Below are 13745 nucleotides of genomic sequence, written 5' to 3'. Positions count from 1 at the left end.
ACTACATGAGAAGACTGAAACAGTGCAAATTCAGAGAGGCCCCTCCTTCTCTGAGGCCTCACCTTCTTCCTATTGTTGCATTTTATAAGATCCGCAGCCCGGTTCCTTGGTATTGTGTATGCGTGAAAGAGTATACCCCATCCTTTGTGTATATGAATTAAGGTTCAGTCAGCCTAGGCCAGCTAATTCCTTCACTGCAATTTCTATTCCTCATTCCCAGTTACTCTTCATGAGGGAGAGAACCTTTTTGTAACATATGGTTTGCAAATAAAAGCTTCAAATTTTGTTTGGCTGTTTATCCTGGTATCCTTGCATTCCCTTTTCACAAAGAACTATGCATTGTGCATCTCAAACTGGATCAACTTGGCGCACATATAAGTTTGCAATCCACCTCCACCCCATAACTGGGTCTGCAACAACCTCTGCAATTTCTCCCTTGGGGGTGTTGAAGAGCCATGGTGACTAGCTGAGGCTAGTCTGTATCACTTGAATTTGAAATGAGTGTTATGGTTTGGGGGGCGGGTGAAGTAGGCTGTATGTGAGATCCTTCCATCCCTGGATCCAGCAGTGTTAAAATATAAACCAGACTAGCTTTCTGTGCTGATGGGCCATTAAGGGGAACAGAAGGACAGGGGCTCTGTGCTTGATTGCAAATGGGTGCCTCCTCCATCAATTCAGGGATAGTTAGGAGGACAAAGCCAGAGTTGAGAGCTTGCAGTGATGTGAGCTGGAGGCTAAGCATCAAACTGGGAACCAACAGACACAGAGCAATGTTTGATTTCTGTTTGAATCCAGGGTTGCAGCTGTGTGTGACTTCACTTGTCATCCAAACTTCAACAAGGAAGGAGAAATTAGTGCAGATACTTTGCTACTTTCATACCGACCACTAGGTGGAGGTACGGCACAAATGGAGAGAGTTGTGATGATTAGGAAATAGAACTCTGCTGCTTATTATGGGGGGAAAAATATGAGGATAAAAAACACAATGAAGCAAAATTCTATCAGAAAAATGTAAACAGTTTATCTCTAACAAAGGAGGATTAGTCCTTCCTGGAAGAACCAATTATTATGAGAGAAATTGCTGCAATGGGTACACTGCGGAATTTTATAAATATTATTGGCATAGATTAATATCATACCAGAGGAGAATCAATGGGATAGTATTAAATAATTAATGTTTTAAGATCATGCAAAAATGGCATGGCTTGCCAGAAAGCCTAATGGCAGCTTGAAACCAAGTCTCCAGCAACCAAGGGTAAATATTAAAAATACTGTTTTTTAATATTCGGTTGGGAGCCACCCAGAGTGGCTGGGGAAACCCAGCCAGATGGGTGGGGTATGTATGTATAAGTTGTTGTTGTTGTTGTTGTTGTTGTTGTTGTTATATTTGCAAAGGGTGACAGCAAACAGTTTGATAAAAAGTGTGAAAAGCTACTAGTAAAGGGATAACGCTATGGGGACCTAAGGGGACAAATTGGCCAAATATGATCTGAAAGAAGCAAAAGACACAGACTTTTTTGTGCTATTGGATGAGGCTGTTGAAACTGGCATAGTCTTCCCTAATTAAAAAGGTGTGAAACAGACAAGACACGGGAACCTGATGAATAAAATCCGAACGGCTCTTGCACTGGAGTGGCCAGAGGCTCTGCAGCTCCTGAAGGCTAAATTTGAAGTACTGTCAGGACAGATTACTCGTGTTTCCAAAATTGCAAATGGGGCATTGAATTTAGGCTTTGCTAATCAGTCTGAATATGAACAGAGGCAGTTTTAGGGGAGTGTTACTGGTTTGCCTGCACTGGGTGCCGAGCTGAGAGGGTGCCGCAAAAATGACTTGGGAGTGGAAGGCAAGAGGTGGGGGGAGAGGTTGCCAAATTTTGGCCTTGCACAGGGCACCACTGAAATTAGAAAGCACAAAGTCCTCCACTGCTATGTTTCCTGCAAATTGTGATGGAAGATATTGAGCTAAAGCTGGAGGAGCGATCACATGGTGTCAGAACACTGATGGACAAGATCCGTTTGAACTTTATTACAGTTTTATATTACAAATTTATAAAGTCAGTCATTTATTACACCACTGAATTAAAAGCAAGCAAGGTGTGTGTGTGTGTGTGTGTGGTTTTGACAAATAACTTATTAAAAACCAAACATAAATCAATTCACTTAATTCATCATTAAGTACATCAAAAGAAATGCCATTAGGAATGGTTTCCATAGCAATTTTCACAACTTTAGATTACACACAAATCGATGCACACAAATCACTGAGTATTCTCAGCAGTTTTGAATATGTAATTATTACTAAGCCTCAGTCCTAAAATTCTGCCTGCACTGTTTGCAAGTATGGATCCAAATGCCCTGTTTATAATTGCAAAAGAGAAGTTTGAAAAACTTGTTCCAATTAGACTTTTCTCTCTCAGATCACCAAAGAGTGCAAAAACCAAATGAGAAGTGAATAAAATGAGAATGGCATTTTTTTTAAAAAGCTGAGATGTTACAAAACCAACAAAGAGAAACACCAGTTTAATCCCTTAATGTATACATGGCACTTTTTCACCAAGCAATAACAGAACCAGTCACTTAAAAATCACTATCCACATAAATGAAAACTGCTAAGTAATGAAAAGGAATAAACGTTTCTGTGCTTATGGGCTCTGTTCAAGATGTTCAGCTACTCCCTTCGTGTGTATTGATGCAGCAGAAGTACATTGTACTATTTGGAGGAATGTAGAGCTGAACTTGCACTTGAGTCTTGATCGATCCCTTCTGCATCCATGTGATTTTAGCTGTAACATAGCACCTATTTTGCGCATGTCTTTGGGGTGGGGGCATCAGAACTGTTACTGAGTGCAAAACCCCTACCATACAGGAAAACCAACCACTGGGTGGGGGTGCCAGAAGCACAGCTCCACTCCATGTACAGAAAGGAAGTGCATTTTACTTTAAGGTTATGTGGGAAAGGCGCAATTGTGCTCAACTTTTTGGTATTTAAATAATAATAAATGTGTATATAAGGAATAATCACTTGTCTGTGCTGCAGGGCCACTTAACCCAATGTCTCTGTGTGACAGGAAATTTAAAATTCTACTAGGAATGTGGGTTTGGCCTCTTCTCTTGTTACAAACCATTCCACTAATTTAAATCATAATGCACCAAGAATGGATACTTGCACGTGTTCACAAGGCAGATATAGATAGTCCAAGCCACTTCAGGATTTCCCTGCATACTGATAAAATGCCGTTACACATATTTAATGGAAAGGCAGGGTACAAATTAAGTAAAATTGACTAAACAGTACCCTAAAATCCTTTAGTAAGGTGCATCCATGTGGGCACTCCTGTAGCTTGGAAGCTGTCCACAAAAGGAAGGGGTATGAAGCAGGAAGAATGTTTAGGAAATGTATGGGTCACAGTTTGCAAAGAAGAGGAGGAGGAGAAATACTAATGTGGCTTTATATTTCATTTCAAGTGCAGTAACCATATTCAATTGCTGTCTTGCCACTGATAAAATGCAAATAATAATTATTATTTGTCACCACTACACGCAAAGCATAAGGCTACATGCTACCCTAACTGAAGAATAACCGATAAGCTCATTTCCATTAAAAAAACCAAAAAGGAACCTACAGATGACATAAAAAATCCCCAGCTCCATACACTCACCACCTGAAAATATCCAGCATTAGACTTATGGCAAAGGCAACTCAAGTTTAGATACAAAAAGTATAAAGTATAAACTTACTGACTCACCAATCCTACTGTTTCTAGGCTGCACAAAGTTCAAATTGCTATGGGACTTTGCCTCGTAATGCTTTGACTGAAAAGCTGGCTTTCACCATTTCATTTGGATACATCAGCACAGCCTGGATCCCTAATTTCGTACTTCACGAATTTAATTAACTTGTTTCCTTAAGCTGATAACATTTAAGGATTTGTTGCAGATGCATTTGTTGTCCATCCCTGAGTCTTTTCCTTCCAGTTTGTATCCATACTGGGGTTGGGGGAAGGTCTAAAACAAAGAGCCAGCACTATAGGTTTATACTCCCAGAATGATTTAGGGCCCTAAACACTGCGCAGGGTGTTTCTGATCATACAGGGAGCCTATAACCACGGAACAAGCCTATAACCACGGAACAAGCTTCCTGCTTCTGAGCTCTCCCCAGCACATGGATGGCAGAGGGCAGGGCTGCCAATCACACAATGTGGGTGCAATTTTACATGAGTGAGGGGAGACAGTTTGCACAGGGCTATTGTTTCATTGTGCCTTATACCCAGACAAAAAGTTTACCTTACAGAGGAGATATAATTCATTTATATTTTATAGCAAATTACCTTAGATGCCAAGTTGTAGCATTTTTCTGTCATTACGAACCACTACATGTTTTGCAGCATCAGATGCAGGTTGTTGAGACGTACATACAACTTGCACTTACATTCTATGTTTGTTTCCACCCACCCCATAGCTGGTTACACACACACAGAGGGTTAAAGAATGACAAGCTATTTCTTTTCATCTGCTGTTTCCAAGATGTACTTTGAATACATTGAGTACAAAGCGTTTCAACGAAAAAAATGATTGGTAGCATCACTTCCACTTTTCAACGGCACAAATTTCACATTCATCTTTTCAGTCCTGTACATCAAAGTAGTCAATCACAGGCTCCTCTTTGAATCCTCTCTCTGTGCTGCTATTCCCGTGCCTAAAAATAAAACAGAACGGGGTGGGGAGAGAAATAAAAATTTGATATTTTCAGGTAAAAATTAAATTGTGGGGTTCTCAGTAATTCAGGGCATTCTGGACTGATACAACAGCACCTTGGTCTTGGTCAGCAGGCAGGGTCACCTTACAAATTACATTAAAGGGGAAGGCTTCCCCTCCGTTCCCTGACTATGCTTGGAACCTGGAGAAGCTCCTGAACTTGAAGAGTAAGACTAAGCACTGTTACAGCAAGGTAACAAGGTGAGCTAACGAAAAGATGACAAAAAACACTAGATTAAGCATTTTAAGACACCTAGTGAGGGTGTGTGGACTGCACAAAAAATGCTAAGTCCTGCTCTTCACAAACAACCAACATGAACGTGTGTGCTTCCTGTTTAGGTGTGGGGTGGGCTGCCCTACCCCATTCTTAATTAAAACTAAATTTTGCTTTCTGCAGTAATGTTTTACTATCGTTGGGATTCATACTGAGACTACCTTCTGGAACACTCTTCTGCCATATATTGCTTTTTTTTTTTTTATAAGAATTTATTGACCTTTTTCTTATAACAACATATACCCACACCCACACCTACAATTAAACAAATACAAAACAAATACATTAATAAAACAAATACAAACAGTGTCAAGTTTTCTTGTTGCATCTTTTCTTTAAAAAGAAAATTTCTATTTCCATATCTTGACCATTGACTTCCCCTGCCCTTTCTCCTTCGAGTTCATATCCTTAATCTATTTTATAACCATTTCTCCTGAAATTCAAATTCAATTATATAGTTACACACAATTATATATTCAACGTTTAACTAACAATGCATCATCGTAGTAATATCTCATCATAATTCTTCTTCCATTGAAATCTTCACCAATCATTTATATCATATCTATCTCTTCTATCCTTTAAACTGCTGCTAATAACATAGTAACTCAAAATATCTCCTTTCATATTCAAACAAAAAATAAAACAGAAAGATTGTTGACAGTATTCACCCTCCGATTTCAAAATTCCATGACAGGCTACTTCAAATTTTACTTAGTGTTTCACCCCACACCCCCTCTGTCCATTGTTCTTCTCCTGGTGGCATCAACACTGAATTTCCCTGTGGCTTCCCTCTCCAAGCGTCCACAGATCCAGGCACAGTCCAAAACTCTCCTTGCCACGAGCTCCAGGATGTCCGTCTCGTCGTCTCTCAGCTTCTCCGGTTCTTTGTAGCATTCCTTTTCTTCTTGTAAAAACCATAATTCTCTGTCCCTGGCCCCCGAGCTCACACCTCGGGGACTGGATATAACGAATCTTACCGTCGCCTTGGGACTGCCACCCCCAAAAGGCGAGTTTCTTCTCCGAAGTAGCTCACTCATTTCTCTCCATCTTCCCAGACATCCTCTCAGCTCTTTGGCAAGACTTTCTTCCAAAGTGTTAAAAGTTTTAATAGCCTCCTCTGTGGGCAATTGGTTCTCTTTCAGACCCCCACACAAGACTTTGACTTTCCTGTACAGCAGTTCCACCTTCAAAGCAATGAGCCTCTGTTCGTCCGTTAGTCCAGAGTTCAGTACCAGTTCAAGGACGAAGCCCAGCATACTGGTAGAGGGGGAGGAAGTGGGTATCAAATTTCTACTCCTGCCTCTCTGTTCATCGCCATTTTCCTAAACTGGAGCGCAGATACCGCAACTTTAAATGGAGATATTTTCCACTAATTTACTTCCCAAGAAAAAAGTTTGCCAGTCTCATGTATCAATTTTAAGCACATTGTAGCAGTCCTGTAGCAGCAGTTGCTCAAATTGGTTAGCTTTTTTAACTCGAAGGGAAGAAGGCAGGCTGCCTTTCTCCTTCCCCCCGGATCGTTCCAAAAGCTCGATTTCTGGTCAAATTAGTTACTCACGACCACCGGGTTCCTTTGGCTCCATTCTTCAAAGGTAGAACTAAGACGCTCACCGCGGGCTTTGTCGCCGCATTTGCATCCCGGTTGGGGCATATCCCCGTAAGCCCGGCTCCGTTGTCCCTTCACCCCCACTCCCCCTTTACAGGGGGGGCAAGGGAAGGGTTCGGAGCCTCCGTGGGCGCAGCCGGGGAGCCCAGGGTGCGGGACGCTCTTCCCGCACCCCAACCGGAGCCCCGCTTTGCGGTTGCGGGGCTCCTAACCCCCGGGATGTATCGGGCGCCTCGCAGCCGAAGCAGCCCCGACCACCCGCTATGGCGTCGCCAGCCGGAAGTCTCTTCTGCCATATATTGCATCAGAAGAATACAAGTCAATGCACTGATACTTAGCAGCCTTACAGATAAAAAGACAGGATTCAAAATCAAAGTCCACTTCCTGATTGTGCAACTACAGTGGTACCTCGGGTTACATACGCTTCAGGTTACAAACTCCGCTAACCCAGACATAACGCTTCAGGTTAAGAACTTTGCTTCAGGATGAGAACAGAAATCGTGCTCTGGTGGCGCAGTGGCAGCGGGAGGTCCCATTAGCTAAAGTGGTGCTTCAGGTTAAGAACAGTTTCAGGTTAAGAACGGACCTGCACAACGAATTAAGTACTTTACCCGAGGTACCACTGTACATGCTTGTGCGGGAAAAGACATTTGTGCTGTGGCTATGGCTGAAAATGACTGGGGCATCAACTGGGGGAGTCTTTCCAAGGTTTTGGAGACAGTATCTAGCCCTAGACCAAAGGTAAGGATGATGTGGCCCTTCAGATGTTAATAGAATCACAGAATGGTACAGTTGGAAAGTACACCCAAAGGTCATCTAGTCCAACCGTCTGCAATGCAGGAATCTCAGCTAAAGCATCCACGGCAGATGGCCACCCAACCTCTGCTAAAAAAACCTCCAAGGAAGGAGAATCCACAACCTTCCGAGGGAGACCACTCCACTGTCAAACAACTCTTTCTGTTAGAAAGTTCTTCTTGATGTTTAGTCGGAATCTCCTTTATTGTAACTTGAAGCCATTGATTTGAATCCTACTCTCCAGAGCAGGAAAAAACAAGCTTGTTCCCACTTCCATGTGGCAGCCCTTGACATACTTCATGATGGCTATCGTATCTCCTCTCAGTCTCCTTTTTTCCAAGCTAAACATACACACCATAGCCTTGGTCATCCTGGTAGCCCTCCTCTGCACACGTTCCAGCTTGTCAACACCTTTCTTAAATTGTGGTGTCCAGAATTGGACACAGTATTCCAGGTGTGGTTTGATCAAGGCAGAATAGAGTGGTACTATTACTTCCCTTGATCTGGACACTAGACTTCTGTTGACGCTGCCTAGAATAGCATTAGCTTTTTTTGCTGCTGCATCACATGGCTGACTCATGTTAAGCTTGTGGTCCACTAAGACCCCTAGATCCTTTTCACATGTACTGCTAGTAAGCCAGGTGCCCCCAATCTTATATTTGTGCATCTGGTTCTTCCTGCCTAAGTGCAGAACCTTACATTTGTCCCTATTGAAATTAATTTTGTTAGCTTGGGCCCAGTTCTCCAATCTGTTATGATCATTTCAAATCCTGATTCTTTCTTCTGCGGCAGTAGGACAGACTGGGCTGCATTGCCAGCTTGCCCATTTGTAAATGTATGCATCCAGTTTTATTTCAGAAAACACTGATTAAAAAAGACAGCAAAAATATTTGAAAGCAGCAGTACTTACCTTTCTGATTGTTTGTGATGAGGAATAGGTGGTGGGGGCCTCGCCTGCCTTTCCTTGGTAAGCAGCGAAGTCAGAGTAACTGTTGGGCAAACTGATTTCCCTCTGGAGAAAGAGAGCCATAATATAAATGAGCTTTGACAAAGGATGCCTATATGGCTGCGACTAGATTTCCCTTCCTCTCATTCCCTCACAGCCACTTCTATATCAAAATTTTAAAAAGAAATGGGTTTTGAAAGCAAGGGAGGAAAGCAGGCCCTTTGTATAGATCTCGCTTCACACAAGAACCCCAGTGGGATAGGATAATGCTTTCATTTAATGTCATGCGTTATTTGGAAAGACTAGTGAGTAGTTGTGTTATACAGAGAAAATTAGAAAAAAAACCATCCACCAAGTTAATACTGATGGACAGAAACAATGTCCCTCCTCTCTGCTCTCACAGTAAGACAACACACAAGTCTACAAAGTCTATAAAAATGGGGGTTGGGAGGAAGAGTGATTAACTAACTAATGGTGCTTATGCTGACTTTTGCTCTATATGAAAATCTGACTTGATGCCAACAATTACAGAATTCAAATATGTAAAGAATGAATCAAATGAGGAATGTTTTCAACAACAGAAATGTTCATGAGGACACATTCCTCTCCACAACACAAAATCCTATTTTGAAATACGCGGCACACAAAGAACACACGAGATGTTTGCACAGTGCAAATGTAAAAACCGAACAGGCTTAAATAGAACAAATGTGAATATTACAGTGTCTGTTAAGGAGGTTATTTTGCAACTTATAACAAGAAAATGGAACAACATACTTCACCGCACTGATAACAACATTGCGCTTTGGTTCGTTATCATAGCTCACACTCTCTATGCCGTAAGCCTGTGCAAGCTCATGGATGATTCTGCGGTGTTCTCTGTTCATGGGCGGGAAGCAGTGGCTCTTCTTTGTATGCTTGCTCTAGATCAGAGAGAGGTGTTTATTTTATATGTTTCTTTTATGAAGGTTGGAGAAGAATGAAGCATGTAGTTTCTAGCTTCTGTTATGTGTTAATCTGCAATACTAGAGAATGAACTATCTACAATAAATAAGTATCACTTCTTTGAATCACAACTGTTAATTGCAATAATAATAATATCTATAGCATCCAGGTTTATGTACATATGTGCATCATATATACATATTTCTCTCTGCCCCTTAAGTTAAAGAAATCTTACAAAATAAATTTTAGTTTTGTTCATGGTTGAAACGTATGTACCCTTCAAAAAATAGGAAATAAAAGGTTCCCCCGTTACTAACCTTATTTACTGCTTCTACAAGGGCTTTCATTTCTTTCTCAACTTCACTGACAAACTTTAAATCTTTCCTGTAATAATGAAGAATTGTATGACAAATGTAAGGAGGACTCCTGGTATCCATACAGAGCATTTGAAATACACCAGTGTTTTCCCAGCACAAATCATACAGCATACACTGTGAGTGGTTTCAGACACTCACTTACAATCCAATTTCATTATGCCTCATTTTAAAGCCACAATTTACATTTTCTGCTTTTTCACAAGGTCAATAAAAAAAAAAGTATATACGAGCTTCAACATTCACACTGCATTTAAATTCTGATGGAGTAAGCATCATACATATCGTTTCACAGCTTCCCCAGAGGTCACCAACCTCTTTGGACCAGTGGGCAGATCTGTGCCTTCAAATGGGGGTCTGTGAGAATCACAAATAAAGCACCAGGTAGGAACATAAAAGCCTGTTTGGGCTAACAGCCCATGTAGTTGAGCACTGTCTTCTCACAGTTGCCAACCAGATCCCTACAGGAACCCCAAAAGCAGGACTGAGTGCAACAGCACTCTCCCTCCTTGTGATTCCCAGCAACTAGTATCCAGATATTATTCTGCCCAACAATGGAAGAACAAAGCCACTGTGGACAGCAGCCATTCAGAGATTTCGCCACCATGAATTTGACCCTAATTATTTAATTATCCCTAATATGGCACTTGCCAATTTCATAGCTGCCATAGACTGCATTGACATCTTAAATCAATTTGAAATGGAGATTCTGAACCTTCCTCCAAATGCTTCCTCTCCCCACAGTCCTCCTCCTAGCTGAAACCAGCTCAAATACTGGAAATGAACATGGGTAAAAGAAAAATCAGCTACAGAAGGGAAACCCTAGGCAAGGGAAGAGTACAGAATTCCACTGCCCATGTGTTCCATTGAGGCATGAAATTATGTCCCCACCCACAGTTTATATTCAATTCAATATACAGTCGTACCTTGGTTCTTGTACAGAATCTGTTCCGGAAGTCCATTTGACTTCTGAAAACGTTCAAAAACCAAGGTGTGGCTTCCGATTGGCTGTAGGAGCTTCCTGCACTCAATCAGAAGCCACAGCGGGCCATTCGGGTTCCAAAGAACGTTCACAAACTGGAACACTCACTTTTGCGGCGTTCGGGAGCCAAAACGTTCGAGTCATAAGGCGTTTGTGAATCAAGGTACGACTGTACTAAACATGCTTTTAACAACATAGTTATGCCACTATTATTTTCTTGGAGAACTTGCAAGGAAAGTGGGAAACATTCAAACAGATTTCCCTATTATGTATGGGGGAGAAGAGGCACTTATCTGTGTGAACGTTTAATAAAATCTTTGCTAATTAGACCAACTAGAAATTTAACATTAAAACAATTCTCCAACTATAACCTCTGGACACTGAAGTCAAAGGGCTACCCATGTGTTGCCTGGAGAATACACAAACCACTAAGTAACAATGATACATACCTTGCATCCTCTTTCAAGCTATCACTGTACTTGGGTACAGAGGCACGGACATTAAAAGGATCAGAACTGTCATCAATATGAAGAGCCTCAGCAAACCGCCTAATTAATGAATATTAAAAAGTAATTGTTTTACCCCAATACTTGACAAATATTAAACTACACAACATTCACATGATTTCAAGCCTTTCTTATACAGTCCTTATACTACAGAATCACGATTCACCTCTGGGATTTTTTTCTTTTACATGATTTGATGTGCTCAAGAGTTTTTTAAGCCATGACTAACCAGTGTTTGAAATTCCCATAGTTCTAGATGCATTTTGCAACAGGAAATTTCATTGGTGCGAGCAGTTTCTGAGCTCTGGGCACAGTACTAGGCCTAAGAATTCATATTAAAACTGCAGAGTGGAAGGAGTTTTTTTTTTTCTGCCTCCCCACTTCCAGCCACTCTCTGAAAACTGAAGAAGAGATCCGATCCACTTAAGAATATTAGGGGGGTGGGCAGGGGAAGGACTAGACCAGGCATAGGGAACCTTCGGCTCTCCAGATGTTTTGGCCTACAACTCCCATGATCCCTAGCTAACAGGACCAGTGGTCAGGGATGATGGGAATTGTAGTCTGAAACATCTGGAGAGCCGAAGGTTCCCTATGCCTGGACTAGACCATGTGAAAAATGAACATAATGTTTCAGCTGCAGTTCATTTTCAGCTTTGCGTTCGTTATAAGAAAGTGCGCCTAGACGTTCTGTTGTTGCACCCATATCCTAGGTTTAAGGTGCCATTTAGCTCCTAGCTTTCATATCTCTGTTTCTAACACTGCTACTGACCCATGATTATGCCAAATAAATGCTTCTCATTTACACAACTAGGGAATTTCTGTTTATGGCTTCATCGTGGTATGGTAACTTCATGTTGCCATTTATACTGAGGAAGACTGCTCCCCTCCCACAGGTGTGGTGGACCCTTTCCAACAGTTCACCTCCAGAGGTTAACGGAATTCCAAGTTGCCCACAGACATGGTTGATGCCACACTTGTTCCCAGTCCATTTCAAGCACAATTCAAAGTACTAGTGCTTACCTTCAAAGCCATACACAGCTTGGGAACAGAGTGGTCCTAGATTACTCACTTGCCCCATCATCAGTCTACCATAGTGAGGTCTTCTCTGAAGGCCCTTTTCTGGGTGCCACTGGCTACTAGGGAGAGGCTCTTCTCAGTGCTGACACTGGTGCCCCTGGTCAAGATACTCACCTGGTCCCCATTTTGTTACTTTTTCAGTGTCAAGGGGGAATATTTTTTCGCTCTAGGCCTTTAAACATTTTAAACCCAGGATGTGGCTAATTTTATATTGCCTTTATCGCTCTCCTTTTTTATTTGCTTCTCATTATTTTGGATTTTATTAATGTTTTGTTTTTGTGTACTTGCAAGCTACCCTACAAAGCATTTTTTTAAATGGAAGGAACAAAAGTTTGTTTAATAAATGAAATACAAATAATTTCCAGTCTATTCAGATTACCTCCTCCTAATCTTACGTAATTTCACATGATATTTTCACCCAATCTAGAATAAAGAGATGGTTGTTTGTTTTATTTATTACATTTATATCCCACCTTTCCTCCAAGGAGCCCAAGGTGGCGCACATGTTTCACCTCTCCATATTTTATCCTCATAACAACCCTGTGAGGTAGGTAAGGCTGAGAGACAATGAGTGGTCCAAGGTCACCTTTATGGTTGAGTGGGGATTAGAACCCTGGTCTCTCAGGTCTTAGTCCAACACTCTAACTGCTACAGCACACAATCCGTCTTGCTAAATTAAATTATAAAATTATTGCCTACCTGTTTCTTTCAAGAGCCAAGCATTCATCATCACACTGCAGCCTACACAAATGAGATACAGTGCACAAAATTACATTTCCTTGAGAAATCCTCTCTCTCCCACATATGCAAAGAAATAGTTTTTTCAGTGAAAGAGAAGCTCCTATTTGCCTTGTCTTACCAGCAGCTGGACATAGCATAGAAAGATTACAGGTGCTAGTTTTCAATAGTGTTCAGATTTGATGCTTAACTGGAATAACTCTATGTTGAGCTTTCACTCCTCACCCTCCACAGGAAACTATGGACAGCTCATAGTTAGTGAACAGTCAACAATGGTAACTGATTACAGGGGACAACTTCTGCATCTCCAGCCCCCAAGTCTAAGCAGCAACTGATACCGGTAGGTAAGCCTTGATTTTAAACGTTGTTAAGCTCCTCAGTTCAGCAGTAATTTGAGTCTATTCAAGTATTTGTTTCGTAATTTGATTACCTGGTTTGCTTCATTTCCTTTTTGGTAATCAATTTGCTGATCTCTATTGAATCTCCGTGATGTGGATCTGTTAATTTAGAGGCTATAGAAATAGCAGCTATTCTGGAAGAGAATGATACTTATGAAACATAAAATATCTTTAAATGAGGCAATAGAAAATTCTTGGGGGGTGGCACCCAAACCTGCACCAGCAGCTTTCTGCTGGCACAATAGGGCTCAGTTTTCTCTGCCTGCCCTGTAACCTCCAAAACAGCTCCACATCATCCCTCAACCCTCCAGAGCTAATTTAGAGGGTACACAGAGGAATAGGTGTG

The 13745-nt window shown here is 41.4% G+C and overlaps 1 protein-coding gene across 3 annotated transcripts in view; it reads right to left on the bottom strand.

Moving 5' to 3' along the window:
- Positions 1-2004: 2004 nt before the first annotated feature.
- The window catches only part of NFX1 (nuclear transcription factor, X-box binding 1), a 35920-nt gene continuing 24179 nt past the window's right edge, over positions 2005-13745 (bottom strand). For 2 of the 3 annotated variants that reach the window (XM_033154366.1, XM_033154364.1), the window contains 7 exons: positions 13432-13533; positions 12963-13004; positions 11130-11228; positions 9642-9708; positions 9157-9302; positions 8344-8445; positions 2005-4696 (listed from right to left, as the gene is read on the bottom strand). In XM_033154366.1, coding sequence (XP_033010257.1) covers positions 4624-4696; positions 8344-8445; positions 9157-9302; positions 9642-9708; positions 11130-11228; positions 12963-13004; positions 13432-13533 — 631 coding nt within the window. In that variant the 3' untranslated portion in view covers positions 2005-4623. The remainder of the gene's footprint in view (positions 4697-8343; positions 8446-9156; positions 9303-9641; positions 9709-11129; positions 11229-12962; positions 13005-13431; positions 13534-13745) is intronic. The other variant, XM_033154365.1, reaches the window with a different exon arrangement.

Source organism: Lacerta agilis, chromosome 7, assembly GCF_009819535.1.
Source record: "Lacerta agilis isolate rLacAgi1 chromosome 7, rLacAgi1.pri, whole genome shotgun sequence".
In the NCBI taxonomy this organism is placed as follows: Eukaryota; Metazoa; Chordata; class Lepidosauria; order Squamata; family Lacertidae; genus Lacerta; species Lacerta agilis.
The sequence above is the reverse complement of the archived record's forward strand: the minus strand, read 5'-3'. Positions and strand labels throughout refer to the sequence as shown.